At 36.3% G+C, this 18724-nt stretch overlaps 1 protein-coding gene and 1 long non-coding RNA gene across 2 annotated transcripts; one reads left to right on the top strand and one right to left on the bottom strand.

Annotated features, from left to right (window-relative positions):
- Positions 1-3601: 3601 nt before the first annotated feature.
- Positions 3602-10544, bottom strand: LOC114542453. The gene is made up of 4 exons (XR_003689646.1): positions 10485-10544; positions 10009-10061; positions 4685-4760; positions 3602-3920 (listed from the first exon to the last, which is right to left on the bottom strand). It is a non-coding gene; the product is annotated as an uncharacterized LOC114542453 (long non-coding RNA).
- Positions 10545-10907: 363 nt separating this feature from the next.
- LOC114542452 lies at positions 10908-15007 on the top strand. The gene is made up of 3 exons (XM_028561994.1): positions 10908-10953; positions 13910-14019; positions 14645-15007. Exons 1-3 carry the CDS (start codon positions 10923-10925, stop codon positions 15005-15007), a joined length of 504 nt encoding a protein of 167 aa, XP_028417795.1. The 5' UTR covers positions 10908-10922.
- Positions 15008-18724: the final 3717 nt, after the last annotated feature.

Here is an 18724-nt window from a genome sequence, read left to right on the forward strand (position 1 = left end):
TTAGGAAAGTATCCGATAGAGCTCAGATAATGAAATTAAGCCCTTGTATGAACCCAGAAGTAGTTGAATAAAAATATTCATGCAATAAGACAAACACATCTATGCAAACTCACTGCATGTCTTCAATTATTACACATAAGCTAAAGTCATTCTTTCCTGAGCAATGTTTCCCTTTGATTATTGACCAGCTGTTCTTAAATTTTGTATATCATCCCAAACATGAAAATATTTATAAGATCACCTGGAGTATTTTTTTCCTTGAAAATTAAGTGCTGAAACACTGTGGGTCCAATTAACCATTGGTATAGCAAATTTTCCACTGAATTTCTTGCTCACTACCTCAATCCATGTTCCTAATAAAACAAAAAAGCAAGCATACTTGAGAAATCAGAGTTAAGATAACAAATGTTAAAGAAACTAAGCAGTGCATAATATGTGTGAAATATATGATTGGGGATGCTATGCACAGTTTTGCATGCTCTGACAGATATAAAATTAGGCATAAAGGGTAGTCATCTGGTAAGCTGTCAATGATTTTTCCTTTTATCTATTACATGATAAATAAGTATATAATCAATTGGTCAATAAGTATATAATTACCGGTATATTATATTATACATTAAAAACTAAGCCATATGCTTAGGTGAATAATCTAACAGCATTGCACAATTCCTTATAATGCATTACTTACCAAGATATTACTTTCCAATGAGACCTCTTTCATTACAGGTTTAGACATAAACATCACCACTTGTTAATCCACCATCTAAGAATGCATATAAAAAAATTTAAAAGGCAATATAACAGTTATTTCATCCTAATTCTTAATCAAAACTTATGTATCTCCAGTAACCAGGATTCAGTATATCATGATCCTAAGATTGAGTACAAATGTTTCAGCTAAAATTTGACCATGGTTTTATAGCTAACGTCAATATCACGTACACTTTTTATGGCATAGTGCCTATAGTATAACCACGTTATAATATATTTATATAAACGTCGTTCATTTATCGGGAATGATGAGTATTAAAACTGTGAATATATCTGTTTATTGTTTATAAATACGTTTACTGTTTACGCGGCAAATTCAAAAATAGCTTTCGTCTGTTTGCGCGTATAATTTTAAATCCTTACCTCTTAGAAGACTGAGATTCCCAGCCACTTTTAAAACAATCTGCGCAATCTTCTCCAGGAAATTTTGCGACATAATGTCCAGTAAAACCTATTCACAGTAATCCACAATAATCCACAGTTCTTTCCGCCAGTTGGCAGTTAGCGAAGTTTAAAATATATATTTTCATAAGAAACGAACTACGTCTATTCAGAATGCTTAAATAGGCATTAAAACCTTCATTTCGTCTGCATATGAAACGAAACTTGCGAATCTTTGCTCGGTTATTAAATGTTACTTAGTAAGAATGTAAAAATATTCTTGGTTGTTTGAAATAAATTGGTTGTTTGAAATTAGTATTCTTGGCAAGTGAATTGGCAACAAGCGTTTTTGATTGCCGGTTTTAAGTTAACAATGTTTCTTGCCAAGAATCCACAAAGACGCCTTCCTTGTTTTAAGAATACCAAAATTCTTAGTTAGAATACAAGCTAGAACATTTACTTGTTTTAAGAAACGGTTATTCTTGCTTAAAAAAAGTTTACTTATTCAAGTAAAATTCATTCTTGATAAGAATAATTTATCCCCTTTTACTTATTTTGAGCAAAATTTTGCTTAAAATAAGAATTTCTCAAGAACATTATTCTAGGTAAGAATTCTCGATTTCGCTGTGCATGTGCATGATTATATAAATACTGTATAACTGTTTGCCTCAGTGAAATTGAAAATTATTGCCGTGTGTGATCACTGATCAGTGTGATTGGGCGCAACCAGTATATCAACAAAACAACGTTTGCATAATTATAAATTAGACGAAACGGTAATTTTCGTAGTTCGGTTACTCTTTGCAATTAGAGTCAAATTGACTCCTTCGAAGAGTAACATTACCTTTTGGTAGAGTAACAAGACTCTATTGTAGAGTCGTTTTGACCCCAGTCGAAACTACCTTAGAGTTGAAACAACTATATATATATATATATATATATATATATATATATATATATATATATATATATATATATATATTATATATATATATATATATATATATATATATATATATATATACAGACTGTACTGAACAACTTTTGGGAAACAAACTTATGCGTATTTTGGTAAACAAACCCGCATTCGATAAACATTGCTAGAGACCAGACTGAAGTGCATCGACGCTGTTCTCGACAATCTGGGTGGTATGTTGCACTATTGAATTGACAATCGTTTGGGGTACCTTGCCTTCCTCTTTGACCTTGATTAAGCCCAATACATTTGATCGTTGATTACTCTCGACTTCGCAAACAAAGACGAAAAAATCATCGTCATCGTTTTTACCATTATAAACGTCAAGTTCATCTCCCTCGTTGTTGGCACGTGGATCTCGTTCAACAACTTCCTCTGCTTTAAGTACTTGACTATGCTTGTTGACAAAATGGTTTCGCAGAGAGAAATAGTTTGTGTACGTACGTGGACATTCATTAATGCCACATAGCGCATGGAAATCCCGATCACTCTTGTGAACCCGACCGAGATGATTGATCAACGAGCGAAGAGTTTGACATGTAAAGTTAATGCATAGGTTACAGTGATAGTGCATTCCGGACATCGTCGAAGCTATAGGAGTAATATTGGAGACGTATTTCAGTTCATGTACTACTCTACTTCAACTAACTGTGGGACTTGTTGACCTTGGATGTTCCCACATATATCTGCAGTAAGAACTTTGGGAGCAAAACACTGAGCTATATTATAATTCCTGGAGGACTGGTTTGTCATTTTTCGGTAACTTCGCCGCCATCTTTTCGAAGCAATAAACATGGCGGACTTCACCTTTTGCGCAGTGCGCAGTGTTCCTCTGCGCTCATACCGTGTACTTGGTCGAGATGATTTGCTAACCTTGCTAAATTTATACTACCACAGTTAAATACAGGACAGTTCCTACGCGTGCGACGCATATTAAGATGATTGCTCAACAAATTCCTAATAATAATTGGCTCATTTTTTCGTGGGTCAGGTATTTTATTAGCCCCGTATTAGCCCCGGAAAAGTCCGGGCTTGTCAACGCAAACTCTTGCTTAAGGAACACAAACTCCTCTCGTTAAAACCTTTTTTATAGTTGTCGATTAATTTGAATTAGATTGTAAACCTCTGGGTATCGGTGGCGTGAGTATTAGAGCGCAAGTGTGCGGGGGCGGATTAGCGTTATGAGTGTAACCGGGCGATAGGGATAAAAGGAACCCCCTGGTGACATCATTGAAGGAAGACAATCTACTTTACTTGATAAGTTTGAGCATATTAAATACTGGTATTATCGATACATATCGATACAGTCGCGATATAAATTTATATAGCGATATAGATTTATATAAAGAGCGCGAAATATTGATAAAAGATCAGAGTTTGCGAAATATCACATTAGAAACCGAAAAATTTACTTTTCGTTATATAAAAAAGCTTAACTGCTCAAAGGAATTGGATGGGTGTTTAGTATCGAAATGTATGAAATCTCTGTGTCAAATTAACCGAATTAAACATATCCTAGATGACCATACCCTTGTGACAATAATAAACTAACGCTTTAGTATCCAGCAGATTACGTACATTACTCTTCTTCTGTTTAGGCGAATACACGAAACAAGAATGTCGCCAAACTGCAACGTGTACACAACTTTCCTGCAAGAATAGTGACTGCGAAAGGCAAATATGACCATTTAACACCAGTGTTACGTCAAGTAAATTGGCTTCCCGTCAGTTACGTTTCAAAGATGCAGTGATGACTTTCACGTGCTTAAAAGGACTGGCTCCTTCATACCTATTAAGCAGATTTTCATATCGATCAGAGGCACATAATCGTGGCACAATTAAGGGGAAAATATTTTAATATCTAATGTTATTTCCTCATGACTTGTTCTAAATTAATAAAACTATTCTTTATGCAAACTAAGTTTAGAAATTCTCGGGATTTTGGCAAGTTTTACTGTGCAATTTTGTTAGATTTATATATTTTATTAGGTTTTTGGACTATATGATCTCGGAAAGTAAACAGTTAACAGTTATATTATTACGGGTCTAGATCCTGGAAACAGGTTGCGGTTGTAAGTGACAGCGTCCGCTATGATCTCGCACCTTTGTTTCTGACTATTGGAAGTAAACCTAGAGCTCCTTACATCCTGTTTACCCATGCTTTTTAAAGACCCGAGTTATTTCCTTTGAAAGAATAAGCTATTCAAAAAAACTTCGCATCGACGATATCCTTCAAACGCAATCAGTTTAAAAATATCAAAATCGTTCCTTAGCACTATAATTATGTAATAAAGTACATGCTGCTTTCAAACGAGGATTTTTATCATTTTTAACTAAAATCTTCGAGCAGAACCAGTGCAGTCGTTCAAAAACGTCAGTAAAAGCCGAAACCTATACATAGGGTTACGCAGGCCTGGTTTTCGGCGCCTAGCAGTAAACAGAGCAGCCTCTCTATACCCTACTACAAAGCTTTTTGGTTTAAAAACAAAACAGCTGAAAAATAAAGTTTACTCAACTACGTTAAAATTACTCCACCCATTGGACTTTCCTTACCCGTTTCTTCATCTGAAGTTTGACCACGACCCTTAATTAATCGAGGCAGTATCAAGGCTGATGATTTGTATGATTTCTAAAGGGCGTCAGAATCAAAGATCAGGAAAAGTAATACAACGTTAATCACGTTTAAATAGTTTAAAATGCATTAAATAGAACGCTATATGAACAAATGTACCTAAACATACAAGGCGTTTGATTATATTTTTAAAAAAAACGTTGAATAACTTTGGATTCAACGTCTTAAACCTAATGTTGACAAAACACCCTGGATCCAGTTTACGGGTAGCGTTTCGAGACTTCTCTAGAAAAGCATCAACTAGAATTTTATTCACTTTCAAAAAGTGAGAGCCTTTCGAAAAGGGGAAATCTCTAAATGAATCCGTTTAAAAACTGAAAAATTAATCGAATGGGAACATATTGTTATTATCATTACTGATTTCTTTAAACATCAAAATACGAGAATAGCAGGACTAAGTTGGCAGGCTGGCCTAACCACTGAAAAACGTTCAACCAATATGTACCATAAACCGGAACCAGGATATATTAAACTTTAAAACTTAGAATATAATTAAGTAACAAAAGTCCTAGCCCCTAACCAAAAACCCGGTTTTCGGTGGCTGACAAAACAACTGCTTAGAAGCAACGCGGGCAATACGGTCTCTTGCTAGTATAAGGTGGTATTGTATACCAAGAAAGCAAATTCGGATAGCATATATAGTATAAACAGAGTGCTTAAATTACCTAATTGATAATATCTTTGTTCCAGTGAGAACTAAATTTAAGTCTACATTAAGTAAATCAATTTTTTATCGTGCGTTTGGAGAAATATCGCGTGAATATAATTTTGCAGATCAGGGACCAGGGGTCGGTTGTATAAAAATGTAGTAAACTCTTAATCATAGTTAGTAACAGAATTGACCAATCAGAGTCATGTATTTCTGAGTTAACTACGATTTAACTATGCAAAATATAGTTAAGAGCTTTATACAACCGGCTCCAGATGTATAAAACTCTTTAACTACATTTTGCATAATTAAATGAGCAATACACGACTCTGATTGGCCAATTCTGTCGTTAACTACAGTACATGCAGTTATACAACCGGCCCCAGAGGATTGCAAAATTAAATTTTTCACGCGGTATTTCCACAAACGTACGATAAAATACTGTTTTCAACATGCAAGCTTTCAAGGAACCTATAAATTAATATTGTTCAGTATCCATTAGGGCTTACACGAATTAATAACGCGATAATACAAATAGCGGTTATAATCTAGGGCATATGGTTATATAGCGTGCATGCATGGATGCATTCATGTATTAAACCACTTAACGCCGTTAATTATGTGTTACTTTAACCCTGATCTGCCCCCATTTCTGGGTATTAAATACGTCACAGTTCTGTCAGCACGGTATTACGAACTTTAAAGCACTACGAAGAACCATGATCAAGGGCATTGATTTGAATGTGCTATAGTCAGACTTAAACTAGTTAGCCTCCAAATTCCATCTGAATCACAGAAGAATTCGCCTTTCCTATGGCATAACAAACAAGACGGTTTCGTCATCAACTTTATCATAACCGGGTATTAAATTTCGCGCTATGCGTTGAACGGGTATAAAGGACGCCGGACCAAAACTCTCGAACAAGTTTGAGCACCAAATCTCGGGCGTAACTCCATCATTACCATAATGAAATCGTTCAGGGTGCCGTTGAAACCAGCGAACGTGCGCAAAACAAAACGAATGTACCTTATCCCGATACGAAATCGACTGGCGTACGAAACAATCGATAATGCCCGGTCTTTCCTTTACACCTTCCATATCCACACTCCATGGAATCGTCCTGCCCACCTTGCTAAAATGTAAGCAAAACGACTTAGACGGGAAAACTCTGACCCGTATCGTTCCTCTGAAAATTCGATCGACGCGTATTTGTCGTAGAGGTAAGGAATGTTGTCGACTGGTATGTCAGGAAGAAATATTTTATAAACAGCACTCAGGTACTCGTGCTCATCACAATCTAACTGTTCAATAACGTGAGGTAAACCAAGGGAGTAACCATCCAGAGTAAACCATAACTCATCACGAATGTCAAGCCTACCATCACACAAATGAAGAATATCAATTGCAAGCTTGCTATCAACTACTTCGCTACAAGATTGATGGCCTTCGCGCTGTTGTAGTTTATCAGTCAAATCGCTAAAATGCTGCACACATTCTTTTGGGAATTCAAGTTCTCTCAAGTTCTGATCTCTCAAAAACTTTCTCATAATTTGCAATTCAATTGACTTATTATTGTTCGAATAGTTACCTAGTATGCCATTGTACCGTTCAAAGCTGAACAACCAAAAACTATACACTGGTCCATAGTCAAGAATACAATCGCCCAAATGTGTATGCATATGCATATTCGGTGTAATGCGTTGTGTTCCATATAACTTTTCGACATCACGACAGAACTTTACAAGCAGAGAATGCGCAAGACCCACGTCATGTATTTTAATCATTGGCCGTGACAGAATTTTACAAGCTTTAACAAAATTCAACCAGCATTTGTAATGTTTACCAGGTAGATGACCTAACAATGCAAACGGAGAGAAGACAGTTACCCAGGTTTTCCACTGTTCTGCCGTAAATCCAGAAAACGACTTGGCTATTTTGAACGGAAGTCGACCCATGTTTGAAGGTGTATTACATATGTCTACTTTCTGTTGAATAAGTTCCAAATCTGCACGTGTCAAAAGAGAAAGTTCCAACCACAATTCCATCATGCGTTTCGCAGTTCCCAGAAATAAATTATGCATCGGATCAACAATAGTAAACCTAATGCAGTCGAAGTATGGTAGTCGGAGAAGTTCGGAATATCTAGCGCCATATAGAGACTCCTTCGCATTACGCAATTCCTGCGTCAACTGCGCTAAAATCTCCTCAACATGCCTCCTATGGTCAACAATATTTCTCCCACTACTCGAATTGAATCCGGAATAATCAGTTGCATCACCGAATCCACCAGTAACGAACTCTTTGGTGCACTTATTGCAACCACGTTTAGAGTTGTGAGCAGTGAACCCGCAAACCTTCTTACTGGCTGGCATATCACAGGCTACGCACAACAAAGCAGCTCGAAAGCGTTCTGGTAAAATAAGTGAGCCAGAATGTCGTAGGGTCACGCCTTCCTCCCAAAGAACAACAAGCTCATCAACGAGTGGTTTAAGGTATGAGTTAATGTTATTCTGGGGCTCACTAGGTCCGGGAATGATTCCGACGAGAAAAATATTTTGTCGTTTAAAGCGCTCACTGCGCGGAAGGTTCATCAAAACAAGGTACAAAACTCCGACAGAATATGGTGTGTGATCATATGGTTGCATCCAATCAACATTGAGCATAAAGCTATAATTACGAGGAGATGCCAGAAAGGATGATCCATTGAACATCTGAAAATCTCTCCAGACTCGTCCTTCAAATACGTCACACATAACTTGATGAGCAGTTCGAATATCACGATTTCTCCACAACTCACATCGCTGGGTAAAACCAGCTCGCCTAACAAACTGTTGCAATGTTGCAATAACACTCTGGTAACAATATATTTTATGAGGATATAATCGCTTACCACCATCTTTAAGAGTTACCTCTTTCAACAGAGTTGAGCTGCATGGTTGACGCATGCGCAATTGTCTATAATTTTGGACAAATAACGTACTTAGTAAACTTGTCACCTACCAGGCCTACTTCTTTTCTAAAAAGGTACAGCGATCCAGGAAAAGCCAAGGAGAATGTGGCAAGCCAATTGTTGGAAAGAGATGCTGCTTGAAAGAATCGTTTCAACGACAAAAGCAAAAACTCCATTGCGTTGTCCGGTATGGGAAAGTAGGTCCAAAAAAACGCAAGTAAAATAACTAGACAATGAGCAACGTGCGGTTGGAAGGAGAATCTGACGTATTGACACTAACGGATGGAATTTTAGTGTCTTCGTCGATTTCATTATCTGAAATATCATCCCAGATCTCACGCTCAAGCAGTTCTTCGCGGAACAATTCATCAGCCGAGTCAGGTTCAGTATAATTGCTATCGCAATGATTTGATGGAAGAGGGAAACATGGAGTGACCTGGTCGATCTCAATAAAGTTGTCTTCATCATCACTACTGCCTTCTAAAATTGGATCTCTTTGCCACGAGTTTGAATTTTGGTCAAAATAAACTTCTCTATGTCGCCTGAAAGTTCTTGCAGGTAAATAGGTCTCGCAATGTGGACACAAGGTCATATAGTTGTTGTATTCAGCCATGATTGTTTTTAGATTTTTATAAGCGATGTTGATATAAAAACAAGAGTTTAAAAGAAACACAAAGGGCTAAACGGGGGTAGTAGATGCTATTCAGGGACACTATAAGTGTCCAGGTGACCTAAACCAACCAATTAGAAGCCTCATATTTATTTCGCGCTAAATCTAGAATTCAAGAGGGAAACTCGAAGGAAAAATTTTCAAGTTGTTTTGACAAGCCAGTTTTTATACACTTAACATTTAATTTTTTAACGAAAGCTACCAGTTTTTTAAAAAAATGGCAATCAATGGTCAGAATGAGGAACTCATGCGACGTATTTTGGCAAGTCAACGGACAATCATTGAACAAAATGAAAAAATATTACATCAACAAGAGCAGAATATAGCTAAAGAGCGCGGGGCACAGCTTGCTACCCGAGAGAAAATCCCCCTTATTTTAAAGGTAAATGCTTACTCATTCGAATTAAAGTAATTTAATCAATCATTTCTATATGGGGAAGAAAAACTGTGTATGTATTACGATCCACTAAGCCTTTTTCAACAGAATACAGTTTTTGCAAATGCTTAAATGTATACAACAATGGTGTCCCAAAGCAAACAATGCAATGTAGTACAGTATGATAACTTGAATTTGTAAGAAGAGGAGGGATTGGAAGGAAGGACTACAGTATCAACATATAATAATAATGGTGCATATAACCAAATCATTAATCAATGCAACAATGAAATCAAACATGAGCATGTCATGCAGGATATGGTTTGCTGCTGACCTTGAGTATTGGGTATAGTGATATAAAGCAAATTTCCCTTTTCAGATTTTCATTTTATTCTGTTTATAGTTTGTCTAGTCCATTTCCTATGATTTTCCCTTTAAAAGGGTGAAAATTAATTGCCCAGGGTCAGGGATGACAGTAGAAATTGTCAACAGCATGATAATTTAAATGTGAATATTCTGGTGATTAAACAGGGGTAGAACTCCATACATGCCACTGGAATATTGCATGCTTGTAAATTTCAATGATGATGAAAACTTACAGTAATTTCAGTGATTAATTAATACTTGTCACTTGGATTCCAATCCAAACTCCCTATAAAATAATGAAAGATTTTAGACAATATTAATATTATGTATGGTCAGATATATATAAATAATACAAGACAGTTTTAGTAAAGAAGTGTAGTAGCTAATATTTTATTATATTAACTTTGGTGGGCATTGCGGTGTACTTTGCGGGCTAAAATGATAAATTTGCCAGGCTAAAATCTATTTTAGCCCACCTTGATCTTAGCCAATCAGAAGATCGCCCTTTAAAAAGTTAATATAATAGTGATACAGTTGATGTTCTTGGGCATAAATGTGTTTTTGGCCCTCTTCAGAATACTGTTTAACCCTCGCTATGCTCGGGCTAAAATAAGTTCAGAGTCGGGCCAAAAACACATTTATGCCAGCAAACATCAACTCTATTGTTATATTGCATGCTATTATAATCTTCATGATGATGAATACTTACATCAATTTCATTGATTTATAATCATTTTCATTTGGATTTCAAGTAAAACTTCCTAAAAATAAAACAATTTCAGACAATATTGACATAATTATTATGCACATCAATATTTATATAGATTAAAGAAGAGAGCTTTATTAACTACCCAATAACCTATATGCAATTACATTTAATTTCTCAGCGTACTGTCCGTTTAGCAGTAAAAGGCTTAGAACAGGGATGGGACTTAACTCAGAGGTAGGTATATATTCCACATTTTGTGATGTAATAGGTTTTGTACATCATATAGCAAATGGTACATAAAATGAATTTAAAAAAGAATTAATAATTGCCTAGATACATGCAACACTTTAGTATTTAAATTTATAATGTAGTTTTAGAGCAACAGCTAATGAAGACACCAACAAACTCCTCTTGAGAAATATCAAGGCATTGACTGGCATGGAAAAGATGTCAGATCAGATAATTGAAAGTAAGTTGCAGTAAAGGAAAAGCATAGATTACAACAAGTCAACAACAATAGGCTGTGTTTTTCACCAATAAGTGATTATTGTAAGCACCATATATTTTTTTGGAATTCAGACTCATCCTCTGTCAAAGAGGCCAGTTTTAAGAGACATTTACATGGCATCCTCTAATGTATTAACTTATTAAGGGAACTTTTTAAAATCCATAAAAAAGATCTGCTAGATGTAGAACAGCAATTGCATTAGTTTGTAGCTAGGGGTTAATTAGCACTAAAGTCTGCCAAGCCCTTAGATGGTTCAATAGCATACAAACTAAAGGGTTGAATCAGGGTTTTTTTGTTCAAAATATTCAACATATATATAATGGCAAATTTTACTGGTCATAGAAATGATTTTTAACAGAGCTTGGATCATTGTATAGTACCAGAAATAGAATAACAAAATTATGAGGTGTTACTATGCCAATTAATGGTTAGGCATAGCACTTTTTATTGCCATTTTCTGGTAGGCAGTTAAAAGTGATTGAATTCTGTCTGGGTAATTCTGCATGGTACCCTCTATTGCCTTCTTCAATAACCTGTATACTCATCTGGCATACTGCATTACTATAAATTGTTTATATATGCATGCGTAAAAAGGAACCGGTGTGCATATTGAGCATTATAGCTAGTAAAGATGGGGTCTATTGTAGTTTATACAAGCAGTTTATTTGACAAGTAATTTTCACTTTCAGCCCTGGATGAAAAAATGCAAACAGGTATTGACAGGGTAAACAACGTGTGTAGGTCTCAGCATCCATGCATGAAAATATATTTGAGGTGATTCAAATGTTTGTAGAGTTTTCTATCCCGTCAGAAGAGACAGTTCAATTACGTTTGTTTCTGGGTTTTGCTGTAAAAATTTAATGAAAATATCCCCGGAATGTATATTGCGACTTAGGCAAACACAAAATCATGCGGTTTGAATACATTTTAATACATACTTACTTTGACATTAATATTCATACACAAAAGGAGTACGTTAAGCCCATTAATTCATAGGATAAAATATAGAATACAAGAGTCAATTTTCAAGCCATTAAATATTTTTTCAACACGAAAACATGGCAACGAAGATGACGAATCAGTCTGGCGCACGTGTTAAGCTTAACCGGGGGTGTAGTCACAAATTATTTTGATTGATACAACACGTGATAGGACTATCAATCTATCATTATTAATTTTCACATCAAAACTTAAGATAGCTAACGATTTTAAGGGCTTGTTCCTTGAAAAATAAAAATTGAATCCGATCAAACCTAGCCTCCGTTTCAATTTGTTCTTGCTTCAAGCATAGACCCAAACTGCTACCGCCGGTACACGGGTTGTTCGGAAGTAGGAAATTTTGAAAACTTCCCATAGCTTACGTTTGATTTTGACCCACGGCATAAAACAAGCTGCGGCGGAGTATCGTTAAGTGGAGATGCTGATATTCATACATTCATGTTAGCAGACCGTAAAAATAATCAATTTCGAAAGGAACTAAGGGCCTGTTCATATGAGGTGGGATAGCCCGGTTAGCCAGGAGAGCTCGGCTTGCTGAGATGAGTTTGAAGGTCGTTTCATATGCAATTCATACCGCCTATTATCCCACTTATTATCCTACCTTTGCAGGCAAGCGTGTGTGATCGTGTTTTAATACCGGCTTACCGGGAAAAATCGAGAATTTGCGTTCATATGGAAGCGAAGCCCTCGGGATATATTTTCCCTTCGGGGTAATATTTCATCGAATTCCCCTCGCTCCAGGGGCCGGTTGTTCTAAAGATGGATAACTTATCCAACGGATAAGTCCTATCCAACGGATAAATCTGCTATCCAGTGGATAGTTATCCATTGGATAAAAACGCGTTGCACGAAGCGTGGATAGTGAAGTGGATAGCTATCCAATAGATAAGTTAAAATTTACCCGAAGAAAACAGGATTATACTGAAATTTCGTACCACAACGTCAGCTGTTGCTAAGCATTTACAACATTGAATTCATAATCATTACGAATTCTCGAGTATAGTTACTGAATGGAAAAGACTTGAACAATAGTAAATTTACTGCCTGTTATAAATGCGAGGATGTCCAAAAAATCGCCGCTCGGAAAGGAATGTCTAGGCAACGTAAAACGCTGCTGCGAAAAATTGCACTTCGCGAAACCATTTTTAATAGTGAATACATGCAATCATGATGTGCATTAGTTTGTTGAAACACAGTAACAGGAATATTGCATTTTTGTCCTATTTTATATAAATGTTTACAATGTTACCTTGTATCTTTGAATTTATCCACTGGATAGTGGATTTAAACCACCTCCGGACCTTGGATAAATTTATCCGGTAGATAGCGATTTTTATCCGCTGGATAAAGTTATGCAAGCTTCGTGCAACGCAAATCACACGCTGGATAAAACTTATCCGTTGGATAGCGAGTTATCCGTTGGATAGCGACTTATCCACCTTTCGAACAACCGGCCCCTGGGGCCGGTTGTATGAAAGCCGGATAGCGCTATCCACCGGATAGTGGTTTTTTCAATTGCTTCAAAATCGCCCGTTATTTGCTACAACTTTGATTAAATCTTAGTATTCCTAATTGAAGATCCTCTTTAATAATTGTTGCTTTCAAGCTGAAATTTTATCCCCTTTCGAGCATTTTTGAACGGTTGAAAAAATCACTATTCGGTGGATAGCGCTATCCGGCTTTGATACAACCGGCCCCTGGTCTATAAATGATAAATATATGATTAGGTGATTGATTATATATATGCCGGAATAGTTGAGTTTATATTCCTCTGACTCTGGTGCCATAAACGAAAAACGTACCTCACCAATCTTCTCTTAGATGAGACAATTGCATGAATCCCACTTATCATGAGAACGTTGCCCTTTTTCGGACGAACTTTCAAGATTGAATCATGCAGTCTGATACCATTTTCTAGGAGCAATGAAGGCACATTTCTTGACAATGCGGAGGAGACGCAAGGAGGTCGATTCAGGGCAGAGAAGTAATATTTTGCAAAATGAACGACGTCGCCATCGCAAGGCAGATGTAAGAAATCAATGTAAAAACGTACCTCGTTTGCCTTTCCAACTTTCGCAGAGCATATGCCGTTGTTCAAAACCATGAGACGGATTTCACGTTTTGCTCTCACGAGCCAAATACAAAGATTAAATCATCAAACATAAAGATTAAATGGACCTTTTGCATTATAGGCAACTTTTTTATACATGCAAGATAACCCATTAAAATCACCACAGCTAAAAAGAGCGTACTGAAATTAGTAGAAATGCAACGTTTGGTTGCGAAATGTCATGAGATGCCAAAAATGTGGCTTTGCAAAGTTTGCAAATTTGTATACTTTAGTTTAATGCACGGAAATTACGAACCTGATTTACAAAACGTTTCCAACCTCTCGTTCGACACATATAACTTCATCTCAAATTCTCGCAATTTTTTGGGACATTCAAACATTGTTAATTTTTGGGACATCAATCCCTCTCTTTGCCATTTTTGGGCCTCAAAAAGAATAATACGCATTTCTTATTCAACTTAAATACAACTATAAGAATAACAAGAAATCTATGGGAGACATAATTATCATAAAATAATCTAGTTCAGATCAACATAGCTAATGATTACACAGCTAATGCACTGTTTTCTCGTATATTTATAGAAACTTCGACGCCGGCTGGATGCACTATATAAAACTACCTCTTGGCCTGAGGCTGAAAAGGCAGAATTTAGAAAGGGGATGAAAATATCATGTATGTCTCCCGAGCACAGCGAGGAAGAGGTAATTGAAAGAGATGACGAGTCCGAATCCGACGATGACGCTTTGGGTACGAAGAAAATATTAAAAACCCGCCCATTGTCATGGCGTAGCGAGAGATTCCAAAGCGTGTTGGAAAGCTTGGACCGGAAATATACCAGGCGAATTTCGGAGAAGGCTCGCTCCATGTTCAAAGAAAGAATTATGGGCGAAAGAATGGTTTGTTTGCCACCAAGTGACATCCCTGATTGGATGATTAAAAATTAGATAAATATGGCATCCATTGATGATGGAAGAAAGTTAAATTTAAAAACAGGTTATTAAACTACACTTAATTACCGTTAAAATGTTTCCATTTTTGTGAACAACTAGTCTGTTGCATGATTAAACTATATGTATAAGAGTTCAGCGCTACCTATTTTTTGGATGTATGGAAAAACCAAATTTAATTACGTAAATTTTGTACACTTTACGTAAGAAAATGTGCAACTCATTAAGTCACATATGCTGACGACGTATGGTCCAGTATTTCTATGCTGTAGAGCCATACTGAGCAGTATGGAAAACAAATATAGCCATCAATCTGTCAAATTTGCATAGCTATTTTCCGTACTAGTACTGTTGAGGATTTCTCAACCCGGCAAACTTGCACCTTAGTCTACATACAGTTATTAGCTAGAATATAAATGGTTTGGATACTATAGATGGAAGTACAATAAAACTCATTATTTATGTTATTGCCCTGCAGGTTTATGCTGAAAATTGTTCTTTATCCGTCACATGCATGTCTTCTGTATTTTTGCCCAATTAACAAATAGTAATTATAGCTTGGTTTAGATCCTCTTGAACAACATGTTAATTCAGACCTTACTATTGGTTTATTTGTTCAAAATACGATAGACACGTGGCGAATAAGGAACAATTTTGCATAAATGTTTCCCGACGACATATATATATATATATATATATATATATATATATATATATATATATATATATATATATATATATATATATATATATTTATATATATATATTATATATATATATATATATATATATATATATATATCCAAATAATTGACTGTAACAAAAAGATCACAGAACTTGACAATGGTTGGAGAGCGCTCAATACCATTACTGGCAGAGCGATAATATATTATTGAAAGACTAGCTTAGCTACTCGGAGTTTCACGCTATAAAGCGATCATCAGGCTAATGGCAGGTCTGGTTGCTATTCTCTATATTTACATCGTGATATAAGGTGTCGAATTACGTGTCTACATTTCGTAAAGAGTTCGGAGCGTTTGTTCAGCAGTGCTCTAGTTTTGTCTTTCATGATATGGAGTTTCTCCTCAAGGCAGAGGTTGCATCTTCTTGAACCGGCTTTGTAGGCTGGGACAGTTTTCAGTAGGGACCATGAAATCGAAAAATCTTTCTTAGCTTCCTTCAGCTTCCATATGTGTTTCGACAGTTCCATCTCCTTGGCATACTTCTTATTCGCGAAAGATTTTGCGTGATTTCGGTAGCGTGTTTTGAAAACGTCCGCAGTGACTCCGATGTACCTGGCTGGTGGATCGTTGTTGCGCGTGGACACTTCGGCTTGGTAGACTACGTTTGATGTGAGGCATTTACCTTCAGCTGGGCATTTTTCCGGTAGTCTGCAGTTGCATTGTCGTTGTTTGCTTGTGTCGTTTGTGTTTGCGTTTGTCTGTTTTGTGTGTTTGTTCAGTATTTTCTTGTTGTGTTTGTTTATGAATGAGCGCATGTTGTCAAGACAGCCGTAGCTGATTCGTACGTTATGTCGATTGAAAATTTTATGGAGTTGATTGGAAGGTGGGAAGTGTTTGTCTAACAGATGTAGGAATTGTTGTCCGATGTTCGTTTTTACGTTTTTCGAATAAGGGGGGTTATACCAGATTATATGGCGATGCCGTTTACGTTTTTGCGTTGTGTTGCTGCTGTCGATGTCTACGTTGTTGGTTGGTTGCTCGTACGTTAGTGTTGCGTCGTAGTTGCTTTGACGCAACACTAACGTACGAGCAACCAACCAACAACGTAGACATCGACAGCAGCAACACAACGCAAAAACGTAAACGGCATCGCCATATAATCTGGTATAACCCCCTTATTCGAAAACGTAAAAACGAACATCGGACAACAATTCCTACATCTGTTAGACAAACACTTCCCACCTTCCAATCAACTCCATAAAATTTTCAATCGACATAACGTACGAATCAGCTACGGCTGTCTTGACAACATGCGCTCATTCATAAACAAACACAACAAGAAAATACTGAACAAACACACAAAACAGACAAACGCAAACACAAACGACCCAAGCAAACAACGACAATGCAACTGCAGACTACCGGAAAAATGCCCAGCTGAAGGTAAATGCCTCACATCAAACGTAGTCTACCAAGCCGAAGTGTCCACGCGCAACAACGATCCACCAGCCAGGTACATCGGAGTCACTGCGGACGTTTTCAAAACACGCTACCGAAATCACGCAAAATCTTTCGCGAATAAGAAGTATGCCAAGGAGACGGAACTGTCGAAACACATATGGAAGCTGAAGGAAGCTAAGAAAGATTTTTCGATTTCATGGTCCCTACTGAAAACTGTCCCAGCCTACAAAGCCGGTTCAAGAGGATGCAACCTCTGCCTTGAGGAGAAACTCCATATCATGAAAGACAAAACTAGAACACTGCTGAACAAACGCTCTGAACTCTTTACGAAATGTAGACACGTAATTCGACACCTTATATCACGATGTAAATATAGAGAATAGCAACCAGACCTGCCATTAGCCTGATGATCGCTTTATAGCGTGAAACTCCGAGTAGCTAAGCTAGTCTTTCAATAAATATATATATATATATATATATATATATATATATATATATATATATATATATATATATAGTTAATGAGTTCTATTGTAACTACTTATATATATATATATATATATATATATATATATATATATATATATATATATATATATATATATATTTATATACCGTATATATAATTAATTATATGTAGTCTCTAAACCATGTATGTTCTATTAACTGTGGTCTACATGATGAAAAATTCCATGTTCATGTTTTATAAAAAAATATGAAGTATATATGACTGGAGAGTATGGAAAATAACAATCAATTTGAAAAATTTTATAAGATTTTAGAAGATACAATATAAGAACGATATGCGAAAAAAATAGGTTGCCGGCTTCGAATTCTGTTGTATAGACATTTTTTAACTAAATGTATATAAATTATATCGGTTTATAAATAGCATGTAGCTATATTATTGTACGCATTAGGATCTATTCAGGATATTTTTGAACATCTATAGGTTTATATTGAATCTATGACTCTACGTGTTTATATTATTGTCTTATATATATGTACGATTTCAATATATTTTTTAAAAATAATAAAAAAATCATTTTTTATTTACCTTCGTTTACACTTTAAAAAATTCAATTGCGCGACACAAAAATAGAAAGCACACGCAAACAAATCAAACCGACCAGCATAATTTGAACAAGTTTCATTTTGCATTTTCCACGAAAATGGCAACACGCGTGATACAAATCGCAAATTTTATGTTCACAACAAAATCACACTGCAATCGCAATATGTGCAATGTTATAAATTTACCATAAATTTGCACTAAATTTGCACCCGGTGGCATCGCGGCAATCACTGTATCGCACTATAGGTGCAAACACGAGGCAAATTTAAAAATTTGCAATGGTGCAAATGTGGTCATATACGATCGAATTTGAAATTGGCAATAAATTTGCCCATACATTTGCATACAGGCAAATCTATCTTTTCGTCCCGTGTTAGTTGCTAGTGACTTGCTACTGACAGTACTGTGTATAGGCGACATTCCGCGACAAGCTTGACCGCGGCTAAAGCTAGGCTACTGGTGTTGCTGCACGGAACATATTGTGTGCACTAGGTA

Source organism: Dendronephthya gigantea, unplaced genomic scaffold, assembly GCF_004324835.1.
Source record: "Dendronephthya gigantea isolate DGI-Jeju-01 unplaced genomic scaffold, DenGig_1.0 000352F, whole genome shotgun sequence".
Classification (NCBI taxonomy): Eukaryota; Metazoa; Cnidaria; class Anthozoa; order Malacalcyonacea; family Nephtheidae; genus Dendronephthya; species Dendronephthya gigantea.